At 23.5% G+C, this 14,357-nt stretch overlaps 1 protein-coding gene across 1 annotated transcript in view; it reads right to left on the bottom strand.

Moving 5' to 3' along the window:
- Positions 1-8,567: 8,567 nt before the first annotated feature.
- Positions 8,568-14,357, bottom strand: part of LOC105360585 (myosin light chain kinase, smooth muscle-like) — a 49,805-nt gene continuing 44,015 nt past the window's right edge. Inside the window, exons 10-15 of the mRNA XM_011497527.1 lie at positions 13,037-13,313; positions 12,415-12,556; positions 12,088-12,287; positions 11,777-11,929; positions 11,266-11,389; positions 8,568-8,681 (exon numbers count right to left, since the gene is read on the bottom strand). Coding sequence (XP_011495829.1) covers positions 8,643-8,681; positions 11,266-11,389; positions 11,777-11,929; positions 12,088-12,287; positions 12,415-12,556; positions 13,037-13,313 — 935 coding nt within the window. The 3' untranslated portion in view covers positions 8,568-8,642. The remainder of the gene's footprint in view (positions 8,682-11,265; positions 11,390-11,776; positions 11,930-12,087; positions 12,288-12,414; positions 12,557-13,036; positions 13,314-14,357) is intronic.

The following is a 14,357-nucleotide window of genomic DNA, read 5'->3' as shown; positions in this document are numbered from 1 at the left end:
ACTATGAAAGAACTGTCAGCAAACCATATTCCTGACACATAGCACAATCCCATACATTCACATTGCACTATATAAGCAAGAGAACTGAGCCCAACAAAATTATACGCACTTATGAATAAGCTTCATCTGAGATTGGATTGCAGGATAACCGGCATCCTGGAGAAATAATCAGCTGTGAGTCGATCGTCGAGAAGAAGACGTACACTTGCGGATCACAAGGAACTACTGGCATTCGTATGACCGCGTTTCTACCTGCGAACCTGCGAGAGAGGCCCCTTCTTTCTTTCGTTCACCACCTTTCTCTCATTTTGTCTCTCTCTCTCTCTCTCTCTCTCTCTCTCTAACTTCTTTGACCGCTGCTTCCGTTCTTCTCTTCTCACTTGAGTCCTGCTCCTGCGCCGCTCCTTTTGTATGCAACTAATTCGTTCGCTTAGAATTCTTAGTAAGCGCGTCAAGATTTATACACATCGTTTGCTCGCGTGGATCGACTACTGCTGCTTTTTTAAAAAATTTTCTTATTTCTTACGGGACTTCAGCTCTTTCTTTATTACGGAATAACAACCAGCATATCGCCTCACAACATGACATTGTATATTATATATTGTTTATTCTATTCTACGATTCTGTTAATTATGGGCTGTTTCTTAATACCGCTTTTCTTTGATTGAATATGAAAAATAGTTATGTTCACTAAATGTAAATAATTAAACTCCTTTATTATGTGTATTTGAAATGAAGTTACATAGTTATGTATTTTTCTACATTTACATATTATTTCAATTTTTTATTTTTAAAAATATTTCAAATTACTATAAAAGTAGATATTTGTATAATCCAATAACATATCTATCGATAATTTTACAAAATAATATGTAAAAAGTTCATTTATAGGATAAATTTCTTAAATTTCGTTTAATGTATAATACTTAGAAATGTTATTGAATTTTGTTGAATTTTATTAGCTATCTCATCTTTGAATTTTTACACTTTTCTTTTGCAAATTTGTATATCTTGTGTATTATATATTTTTTATATATATTTCTTTTACTGGTTGCTACTTAGATAATTGGAGATTTAATTTTTCTTAAAGTGCATAAATACATAAGAAATGTGAACATACTTGAAGAAAAAATGTACACAGATTTAGTTAAAAAAATATATTTAGTTAAAAATATTTCTTACTTATTAATATACAAAAATATATACTTAATACATAAATACATTAAAAAAAAATAAGAGATATTCAGATGTTAAAAATATTAAAATTACGAGAATGCACTTATCAAATATTATAGAAATTAATTATGTAAACATTAGTGTTTAATTATTAAATAACATTATTTAATTATATAAATAATAAATTTAGATTTAGAGATTTTAAATGTGATATATATTATATATTATCAACTAATATTTTTTATATGAACAAGATTCGTGTTTAATAGTAATAAATTTATTGTAAAAAGCATGAAATAATATACCGAAGAACGATAAATATATACTTTCTAAAAAAAAAATTAATATAATAGTAAGTTTATAGTTACATAAAATGTGGACGAAAATTTATTAATGCTTGTACTTTTACATCTTATGATTCTTTACTTCAGTTTAATATATATAATAGAAAAAATTAACAATAAGTGATATGTTCATATTTATCTAGTGTATATATATACACGTACACCAACAGATGCATGCAAGAAATTACTTTTACAAAACTTCTATTATTCATAATGAATGAAACCATATTTAATATAGATTATAAAACTCCTGCGACTTTTATAACCATAAAACTCAGCACAATTGATGTATCGTATGACAGCGTAATACTCGATTTTTTTCTTTAAAATTCTTTTCTAATAGTTTCACATAACATTTACTTGTTCATAACACCTATATTTTATTATATTATATTACCAAATATATACTCATATTAATTTTAAAATTTTTAATTTTGATCTATTAAAAAAGAATAAGACAAAATAATTTACCTATTATATTTAAAAGTGTTCCATATTTATTTAGAAAAACATTTTCTTTCTTTTGACCTTATAATGAAAAAAGTTCTCTCAAATGTGAAATTGTATATCAGAAAATATTAATAAAAGATTTTATAAATTTATCTTATAATATTTTTGAATTTTATTATTTTATTGCTCTAACCATAATAAATTAAATAATTCATATTTCACATCATATTAAAGATAATTATAATCATAAATGGCAGATCTAATTGCAAAATAATTCTTATAAGCTCATTCGATATAAAGTAAAGAAAGAACAATTATATAATATAATTTTAATGAAAATAATAAATGCTATAAATTTCAATAGTAAAAAAAATTATAGTAGTGCAAAATGAAAAATGTTTTGTTAATAACATAATAACCATAAAATTGCATATTTTTTATTTGTGAAGCTTAAGCATTTGGATACATAAAATAGCTATCTGGAAATAGTTTACAGTATATAGCTCATATTCATTAGCAATGCTCAAATAATTCCAAAATATTTTTTTAATATTAAAAAATAATACTTTTATAATATTAATCAAGTATCGATTTATACACTACCATTTTTAAACTTAAAAGTAAATAACTTCATTAGAATGCTTATTAAAAATTGCACTAGAAATATATTCAAAATGTATATCACAATTGTTTAAGAATTGAAAAAAATTATGATTTATATACATTAAAACAGTTACAAATTTTATTTTAATTATGTAGTAATTTATTTCATACTCATTATACATAACAAAATATATTTGAATATTACTATTATTTCATTTATTCAATACAAATGGAAAAAAGTAAATATCTTTTAACTACATGGTACTTATCATAATTTATTTTATATATCATAATATATTTAGGAAATTAATCATATACATAATAGATAGTTAAATCTTTTCTATTTAAAACAAAATTTTTTATGTTTTAAATACAAAAACTATATAAATTTATTGATCTTATATATTTTTCATTTAACTTTCATTCATTCATTTCATTTACCATCCAAATGTATTCTTTCTATTAACATTTTCAAACATTGTAATATATAAATCTACAAAAATTTGTTTTTCCCGTTCTCTTATATAATACTTTTTAGAGGCTTTTTTCACAACATATAATTTGAAGTGCAAAACAAAATTGTTTTATAAACTCCAACCATAAACACAAGGTATCATTGAAGACATTAGAATCATTGGCCTCAAATTGGTAAAATAGCTTTGAAAGATTTTTTGCTCATTCAAAACCCATACGGGATAAATAATTAACGTAGCATATGAATAATCATTCGGTGTCAGCAGCGTGTAGAAACAATAAGTTTAGTCTAGACTCGTCAATGCTCGTCTTGTGTTGCGCTCACGGGAAAGAAAGAATATGAACGGGATAAAAGTGAGAGAAAAAGGAAAATGCAGGCTTCATTCGGGCGCAACGGTACCCTGGCACCAATTATTCCCACGTCATACAACCGACCCTTCCTACTGCTCCCCCTCCCCTCAATAACTTAGCCACTCACTTCTTTAACCTGTTTTTGTATTTTATTCCACGGGAAACTTAAGCCTTGGTGCTTGATATCTTTTTCCATTATAATCTTATACAGGCACACCGATGCGTATATTACATTTTATGTCGACAGTCAAAGCTCTTTTCACTTGGCTTTTCTTTCTTTACATCATTGGTGTCAATGAATGTCGTATGACATTCTGTTAGAAATTTCCTTTATCCTCCAAATACCAATGCAATTATCTACACAATTTAAAATATTTTATATTTCTACGAACTTTTGATTAAATACTTTAGTCTCTTCGATACTTACTTAAAAAATATTTCATCTATAAAATATGACTTTGAATTGTCCAATATATATAAAAAATATTAACATCTGAAAATTCAATCAAACATTAAATCTAATTTATTACATAAAGAATATAATTTTCATACTACAATTAATTTTGTAGTAACCTGTTATTTATGGTTTTCGTATCAATAGTTATTTATTTATTCAATAATATATATCAAAGCTTATCTGAATATAATTCAAACGTCATGAATTAATATTATATTATGTTAAATATTTATAATATTTATATTTTTTCTCAGTTAGAATATTCAAGTACTCTTACCATATATTAGATAAACTTATAAATATTGATTTAACGTAATATCTAATTGATGCCAGATCTATAATATTAAATTTTATAAAAGAAATTTGATAAGTAAATATTTCGAAATATATTTATACTAATATTAACACACTTTTATCTATTATTATAATATATTGTATTCTATCTTTTATTTTTTGCTAATAATAACAATATCGAACGATGTTTTTAACTTAAATTATTTATTTTTTATTATAAATTTTTTTTATATTATAAATTTTTTATATTATAAAAATATTTATTATAAATTATAAATTAACATAAATTATCTCTGTACTATTTGTAATATAAATTTTATTTTTACAAAAACTGACAAAAATTAAGTATATTAATATTATTTTATGAAAAATGTTGAAAATAATATTCATTCTATTTAATAATTGCCTGTGATGCAATTATTATAGGTTTTCAACTAATGCTGTTTTTAATAAACGTAAACTAATTATATGAATTGAATTTATTAAATTCTACTTTTATTGGGCCTTATTATTAATAAATATGTCATTTTTACATAAAACTGAGAAGTTTAAATAAGCGTGATAAAATTATATGTACTAAACTGGAAATAAATGTTAATATTTAAAAAAAAAAAATAATACTAATAGTTTTAGATTAATACAATTCATTAATATCGAACTATACTGCCTTGATGATCCTATTATCAAATTTAGAATAAAAATTTAGAATGACAAGTACAATTTATGGAAATTTTTTAAAAATAAGTTTTAAAAGTTGAAAAGCAAGTCCAATTATCGTAATCATAAATTATATTTAATTAATTATAGTAATTTTATTAAAAAAGAATCAACAATAAATTGCTACTTGAATATAATAAGTCAGCATTAATTACAAAATTAGAATAAAATCATATATATTTTATTTTAAAAGAAGAAATAAAAAATATATACTATTATTAACAGCGTTTCATTTTAATTTATTATAATATACTTTTCATAAAAATATTTCAAAATTTTTAAATATAACTTTTAAAGAGCTAATGCTCTATAAACACAGCAATAAAATTCTTTATACATCACTTAAAAATAGTTTTAAGATAATCATGGACTGTCATAACACATCCATCAAATTAGTCGACATATTTAAGCTTGATTATTGATATTATAATGAATCAACTTTATTGATTTTATAACATTATGATGTAAACAATGGAGATATTTAAGGACGTTTTAGATATACAATGTATCTCAAGGGTCATGTAGGTATTCCAACAAATATATTTACAATTGATATAATTAAGAAAAGTATTTGAATAAAATTACTTAATACTTACTTATGATTTTACATTCATTATAATCATTTATTCATATAATCATATAATCAATTAAATACTACTATATAATTTCATAATTTACTAAATATATATTGTCATGAAATCATGTTCTATATAATATTGTAATACCAATCGCTAACAAAATACATTTATTTATTTAAATCGAATTTGTTCTTTAAAATATTTGGGTTAGTTTTCTCAATTAAATTTGTTAACTACGTATTGACATGTTTGAATTTTCAATTTGATTTACAAATATATATTTTACAATAATGCAATTCTACATTTATCAATTATACAATAATTATATTTAAAATTCTATATATTAGATTCAATGCAAAAAAATCTAACTGAATTATCGGTACTTTAATATATTATACAATATAATGTAAAATGAATTGAATTTATTTTTAATTAAAAATGTTGAAATTTTATAATAATTTTTTTATAAAAAATATAATGAGTAACCGTTTAAAGAATTTTTAAAATATATATTTAAGACTATCTGTTTAAGAAGTATTAAAATTGACATAAACAAATTTTTATTTTAACTATGGTATTATGTTTAAATAATTTAAATTATTTATGATATAAATAAAAGCCTTAATTAATGATAGCTTAATTTGACGACAAATTTCTTTTTTTAATTTAAAAGTTTAAATTTAAAAGTTTAGAATTATTTGATATTTAATGCCTATATTTTTAGATTTACTAATTAAAAATATGAAAATAATGTAAAAATTGACATCTCTAGATTTCCAGATATTTTTGAACATTCGGCATATTGAGTAATAATTTTCACTATCTTTAATGATATATTTCATTTAAATGGTTATGGAACTAAATATACATTGACGGTTGCAGTATTGAATAAAATAGTATTTAAATAACTAAATTGCTGAGACTTAAAATATTTAATCTTAAATGCATAGAATCTTGAAGAATAATATGTTCTGTTATAGTATGATATAATGCATTTATTTAGGCACACTTGGAGAACGCAAAAACATGCTTAAGAAATAAAGTTTTTACTAATAATATATAATTTGTCTGAAAGTAGATAAGGGCATTAATTTTTCAGTTGGACCTCCATCAAAACAAGAAATAGGGAGAAAAAGGCCCCAAGTGACGAAAAGTATTGCATTGCCATAAGGGATCGAGGAAAAGAAGGTCAGTGACCGGCGTTGACCAAACTAAGAAAATGAGCGAAGGTAGAAGAAAAGTCGTAGTTCGCTTCCAGTGAGAATGCGATGATAGCACAGGGAAGAGTAAGAGGATGTGTTGGTGAGACATTTAAAATCTTGCAAGTAACTGAGAGTGTTAAAGACTTTAACAAATTAAGCGGAAATGCAACCGAACGAGGTAAGACCACCTGATTCTAAGAGCGAATTTGTTAGCAATACATGTCTTCTGATAAGTCTATTCGCTTCGGGCGTCGCTAATTAACGTCGTACCTGCAGATGAATTGCCAAGTTAATGGCTGATTACTCTGCTAAAGTCCATATTCGTCAAAGAAGATTTACTTTGCACGGTTATGCAAATACTCATTTGCAACTAGTTAAGTTTTGCTTTCGAAATGCATTCCTTTGATTCCATGAAAAACTACTAATAATCATTAATGACACTTTTAATGAAATCGCACACGTATAGAGCAGCTCTAAAATATTTTCATTCTTAGTAGTTATCTGTAATGTTCTATATTATTCGTTCTATTGCTTTCATTGATAGATTTTTGAAATACGAAATATATTAATTTCTTTGCTCTTTTAGCTGTTTATATCGAATATTATGTTTTTCTATAATTGTATAAAAATTCAAAATTAAATTTTAAATCTTTTGGTTGCTTTAAGATCATTAAAATTAAAAAATATCAATTTTACTATTTACTCTATTACATACGAAATATATTTGTCATTGTGAAATTTCTATTTTATCTGTTTGAACTATAAACGAATGTTATCTTGATATTGATTAAACGAATTAATCAAATTTAGCGTAGTGAATTATTTCTCGAAATTATTAGTTTATAATTGTATGTAATAATTAGTTAATAATGATAAATATAAATATAAATTTTATATATTTTGTATAAATTTTTAAAATATATAATATCAAGGGATTATAAATATTTTTTTCTAATTTGTTTTGTTCTAATAGATTAAATTTGGTACATTATAATTGTTATATATAATGGCTACTTTTACTTTAATTGAAATATTTTATGTTACTTTCAGTTTCGATAAGTTCGTTGTTATAAGTACTATTATTTTCTAAAGGAATACGAGGTAAAACAAACAACATGACTATATATAGATAATTGCTTTATTTTAATTAAATAAAGTCTATTGTACAGATTACGTATTATTCGAGTGAAAAATTTTTTGAAGATAAAAGCAATCGTGCCAACTATCGTACAGCGTTAACTGAAAAAATTTCTGATAAAAATTGCAATTCGCACACTCATTAAAACGATCATCATAGAAAAAAGTACTTGCCGTATGGATAAACTATTAAAAAAGTAAACTAGAGAAAAAATCGCTCTTTTACTTAAGCACTAAAAATTATATTCCCCCATCTATTTATATAATCGTGATTTAATAAAATCTTATATGCTGGCCTATTCTATAGGCGATTTTATACAATGTCTTTATATCTGAAAACTCGCAGCAGAGTTCAATTAAAATTAGAATCAAACATTCCACGTATCCTTTTGGCGATTTATATCCGAAACTTCCGAAAATTCGATATCATGATATAATGATTGATAACGATAATATAAGAATGAAATTAATAAAAGTGGCCTTACATGTAATTTAATTAAATTATTCATTGTCTCGGGAAAAAAAATCAAAAGCATTTTCTATTGTCATTTGCCAGATTTCTATTTTATTGAATAATTGACAAAAAGAAGATCTTTATATGATTTCTCTTCATCATTTCTCGCCAAGGTTCAAAACTATTTGTTCCAAAACGCGAAAGCCCGTTGTATTCGTTCACTGCGCGATTTTGAGCTCGGTGTTATGGAATTTATCGTTGTGTCTTTTGTTGCTGCCGCGACACCATGCCTGTGGCTACCGTGGATATCGGCATCCTGTTCACTGTCCAGCTTTTCGAACAACTTGGCTGTCCGACTGACGTTACCCGTTGACATGAACAGCCTACCTTGAATCGAAGATCCCTCTAGCCTTGAGTCCTCATTGGTATTGAAATCCGAATTGGCTATTTCAAGAACGGCAATATAAGATATATAATTATTTATTTCAAAATTTAGTCCGATTAATGAGTTAGATTTTTTTAATGTGTGGATTGAAAGAGAGAGAGAATGAGAGAGAGAGAGTTCACGATTCAACTATGACCGTGAATTCTATTCACACAGTGATCTTATTAAAGATTTATAAAATTTATTTAATTTATTGTATTTAATGCAATATTAATTTCAGCGATTAAAAATATTAACTTTAGTTATATCAATTTCAAGTGAAATATTAAAAATATACCAACGTTCTTATAATTAAAATGAATTATTGTTATAAAGATTTTTATCTTAAGTTCATTGTTTTGTAAGAAAATTTTAAATATATATTCCAATTAATTTAATTTTAAAAATTAATAACATAAATCAACAAATTTCAAATAAATATATTATAAAACAAAATTCAGTGATAATATATTCATTCTTATAGAAACAGATATAATTTTTTTACTTTAAATGCCAATAAAATGATAATTTCAAATTCGTCAAATTTTTCTTACTTATTTGATTTAAATTTAATATTAATAAATTATATTAATAAAAAGTAAAATTTTATGAAAAATTTATTTGCTTGTATTAATTCGCTTATTGAAATAAAGATACGAAAAATAGCAATTATAAAAAAAGCGTGCGATTGTTAATGATATTAATGCATTTGTAATACAATTTATACTTCTTTAATTAAAATTAAAAAAAAAACAAACCTTCGAAATTAGTATTAAACTTGTGAAAACTACGTCTGGTATGATCGCGATTAAAAATAATGGGTTTATTTGCTTTTAAATTTGTTGACGCAGTGATTTCTTTATTATTATATTCTTCGATGTCTGAGCTGTTTTTTATTAATTCTTCCGGATGAAATTTACCAATATCAAGTAAAAATGTACTTTTCACAGTTTTTGAACTGGCTAATTTATTCGAATAATTGTCTTTTACATCACAAACTTTCTCAAAGCTAGAACACATTATATTTTTCACATTCGTGTCTTGTGGCATATAATCATTGTAATCTACGTTTAATACTTCATCAGACTTATCATTTTTAATAAAATCATCATTTCTATTTTTGTTGTCAGTCACTTCCGTATGAACTGTTTCATTTAATTGAATTTCCAAAGGTTTCTCTAAAGCAAGCATCATATTTCTATTGGCATTCACAATATCTTTGATTATTAAATCTTCCTTATCTTCTTTATGCTCATTATTTTTATTATTCATTAATTTTATACAGCTTAAATAATCGGGAGAAATTTCATGCGTTTCATTACAAACTTTTATTTCATCTGGCTGGCTCATAAGGTTTTTTCTTGACTCGTGTAATAAATTTAAATTATCATCAACATTCTCACGATCAAACATTTCTTTGTCGATATATTTATCTAACTCATTACCAACAAGTTCTTTATTGAATACTGAACTTTTTCTTTCTGTTGTATCTTGCATTTTCTTGAAATCCTCCAAGATTTTCTCTTCATAAGAAACTTCATATTGTCTTTTTCTTATTTCACTATCTGTATTTGAACGTTCAAGAGATTTATCATCTTCCTTGATTACATTATTTTCATCATTGTGATGCTCTTCAGAGTCCATAGATTCTGATCTTGTTACTTCACTGAGTGATCGAGTTGAAGTAGGCGAAAGAGAGGGACTGCGTCGATTCGCTGAAAGCATCGCCATGCGTCCAAGAGCCCGCAGCGCATTACCTGTTTTCTATAGATGAAGAAAAGCAAGCGCACACACACACACACACACACACACACACACACACACACATCCATAAGGTTAAAAAACAAACGCATGCTACAATTTTTGATAACTATATTAAGGCTAAAGTTATATTGGTTAGAATTATATAAATTATTCTTTAACACATGGAATAAAATTATTTCTCACTCTTCTTATTTGCTAATTTAATTCTTTTAATATTTTTTAATATCGAATAATATATTTTCAGAAATAAAAATTTCTTTTAATCATAGTTTTTTTTTCTTATTTTTAAAAAATTGTTTAAAAAATCATGAATATTAAAATTCAATACTAAAAATAACATTATTCTTAAAAATGCTTATAGATAAAAAATTAATAAAAATGAAAATTCATTTCTTATCAAAAACTGAGGAATAGTATATTTAAATTTTAAACGTCAAATAAAAAATTAATAACAATAGAAAATGGTAGGAAATAAATTATTTCTTTCTTCCTATATAAATATATAACTCTATATTTTTAAATGCTGTAAAATTATATTTAAAACAAATTAAATTTTTTCTTTATATACGTATTTAGATTTTTATCATTTATAGTAATATAATTTTTTACCAATATAATTTTATCTTTAAATATAATAAAAATGTTAGTGCAAACTCAAATTAAGTGTAAAAACTCAAAAATTAAGTGAAGTATAAAGATATAAAAATATACAAAATTAATAATAAATGTAGTAATTAATATCCTCAATTTTAATCAAAGAAAGTTTAAGGGAATTTAGAAAAAAAACTAAATTATTGAAAACAATTTAATATTATGCAATGTATATAGTAATACGCATACCTGCCATTTTCTTCTAACAATAAACTTTTTTAATTTGTCCGTGGGTAGTGCAACTCTACTCATATTCTCCGTGTGTTGAGCTAACCACGAATGACTCAGGCATTGTTTTGCAGACATTCTTAATCTACAAAATAATAAGTAATTAATCATTGTAAACTACTGCTTTGTCTAATGTGTAAATAACTTCTAATTATCTTTATTGAGCATTAATAAAAGATCGATACTCTTAAAGACTATTAATTTTTATAATTAAAAATTTTTTAAAAATTATTTTAAAATATATTATAGTAATTATTATTATACTATTTTAAAAACTATAATAATATAAAATATCAAAAAAATTATAGATAAATAAAATTTTTAACTATTAATCTTATTTATATTTCTAATTTTTATTAATTGAAAAATTCAGCAAAAAATTTATTAATGAAATTTAATAAAATAGTTTTATTTGTAATAATAAAATATGTTTTAATTTCAATCGTATGCTACCCGAAATGTATGAACTTACTCTTTTTTCTTTTGCAGTAAATTACTAATAAAATCCTTAGCATCTGGAGAAATTGCATCGAAAGCTTCATCTTCAAAATCATAATCTGCTCGAACAATATTGGCAAAAGTTTCGGCATCGTTATCACCCATGAACGGTGATAATCCAGTTAATCTATTGTATAAAATAAATCTGAATAAAATATAACGCAATTTGATAACAAAGAATCACACATTTTCATTTATCTCTAATATGAGATATATTATAATTAAAATATAATGTATAAACTACGCATATATAGATATATAGATATATATTTAAAAAGTACTTACAAAACATAACAAATTACTCCAACACTCCACATGTCAGATTCCGTGCCAATAGGCTCGTAATTAATAATTTCTGGAGGAATAAATTCTGGAGTTCCAAATAATACTCTTATTGGTTTATTTGAGATAAGTATTTGAGCCAACCCAAAATCTATAAGTTTTATCCTATGTGATGTTCGTGTATGACACATAATATTTTCCGGCTTAAATAAAAGCAGTACAGTAATTATTTTACTTACTTTACTTCAATAGGTTCATAAATAAAACGATATTAATAAGACAATGTAAATAAAATGTATTACGATATAGCATTAATGCAAATATCTATACCTTTAAGTCCAAATGAACTACATTGTTTTCGTGCATATATCTAACACCTTGGCAAATTTGCCTCATAAAAAGTATGCTGTCTTTTTCGGTGAGCGTAAAATCATCTGCCACAACTCTCTCAAAGAGTTCTCCGCCGGATATGCTAAACAAATAATTAGTCATTTTAAGGATTCTGTAAAAATTTAATATTTGTATATTTATCTTGTGCATAACAAGAATATAGAATAATAACAAATAAGTTTATCCGGCAACATTATTTGTTACGTATTATTATAAAGTTTTTTTTAATGATTTTAATGCTTATGATCCAATATCGAACTCATATTTTAATATAGATTTAATGTTAAATCAATTTTTGTTTAAATTTGAAAACTGTATAATTTAACATAAAATTTGTTACAAGCTTCTAAATAATTCAACTGTAACAATATATTTGTAAAATTTGCCTATTTTAAAATAATTAAATACAGGGTTTTCTATCATTATGGTTTAAATTGTATAATAATAATTAGATTAAAATTAATATTAATTATTATTATTCTTATAATTATATACTATTATTATTTTGAATGTATAATAATTATTATAATTTTTATTCAAATACATAGATAATATTGCTTACTACTCTGTGACCATAACAATTTCTTTTGGACTTTCAAAAGCCGCGGTTAATCGAAGCAGTTTTGGGTGTCTCAGTAAATTCATAATTTTCATTTCATCTCGCACTTGCTGGCGATCGGATGTTTTAACAGTTCGAACAAATTTAGCAGCAAAAGATTTTGCAGATTTTTTCTCCACGACTCTTTTGACGAGACCGTAACGACCTTTACCAAGTTCCTCGTGTAATTCGTAAAGTTCTTTGAAAAGATGACCATCTTCTGCTGTCACTACTTTATCTCCTATAAATATTATTTTGTAATATTTTTCGTGTATTTAATATAGATTAATAAGTATTAATAAGTATTAGTAATAAGTATAAATTTAATAAGTATTAATAAGATAACAGATAACATAAGATAACAATAAGATAACAGCTCATTAATATAGTTAATTAATTTATTATTATTTAACTTATTATTATTTATTGCATTAATATAGTCATTTTTTTATCAATTTTTTTTTATTTCAATTATAATAAAAAGTTTTAAATCTCATAATTTAGAACTATATTAAAGAATAGTTAATTTACAAATAAATAAACATAATCATGAAAATATAAATAATTATTTGTAAACTATTATTTAAGGATATAAATAAATATCACATTTATTTAATAAACTTGAATTGGTTTAAGTTTAATCTCAATTTTTGTGAAATACAAATTAGTTATAGATCTAATATTATCTTTAAAATAACTTGCAGAATTTCTGAATTAGTACAATTTCAATTTTGTTTTTAAGAATTACTATTAGTTTTTATTTATTTATTTTCTAGTCAAGTATACAAATAATATTCAATTTTGTTATAAAAAGTTACTATACAATGCTTATTTTTTGATATAATAAACAAAATGGCATTGTTTTATTAAATTTAACATTGCTTGTATATTTTAGCTATGAATAAAAACAAAAAATTATATATCTTAAAAATTTTTTAATTTTAATGACTTTGTAGCTAAGCAACTTTATTATAAATTATTATGCAACTAAGATTTACAATTTTATTTATGTTTTTTATAATTTAAAAAAAATATGTTTTTAAAGATATATACGAAATAATATAGTTTAATCACTTAAAAAGTATAAACATTAAGATTTTTTTTAATTTTTCGCCTCTTAAAAATATTAAAATTTTGAACAATTTTTAATTTAACTTAAAGACCGTTAATTTTTATATCTTCAATATAAAGGCAATTTATTGAATTAAGAAAAGTAGAAATACATCATTTTCTCTATCTATTTTACAAAATATTTGTTCATAATTAAAAATAATTTTTTACTTTG

The sequence above is a fragment of the Ceratosolen solmsi genome, unplaced genomic scaffold, assembly GCF_000503995.2.
Source record: "Ceratosolen solmsi marchali unplaced genomic scaffold, CerSol_1.0 scaffold47, whole genome shotgun sequence".
NCBI lineage: Eukaryota > Metazoa > Arthropoda > Insecta > Hymenoptera > Agaonidae > Ceratosolen > Ceratosolen solmsi.
Note: the sequence above shows the minus strand (reverse complement) of the source record. Positions and strands in the feature narration are given on the sequence as shown.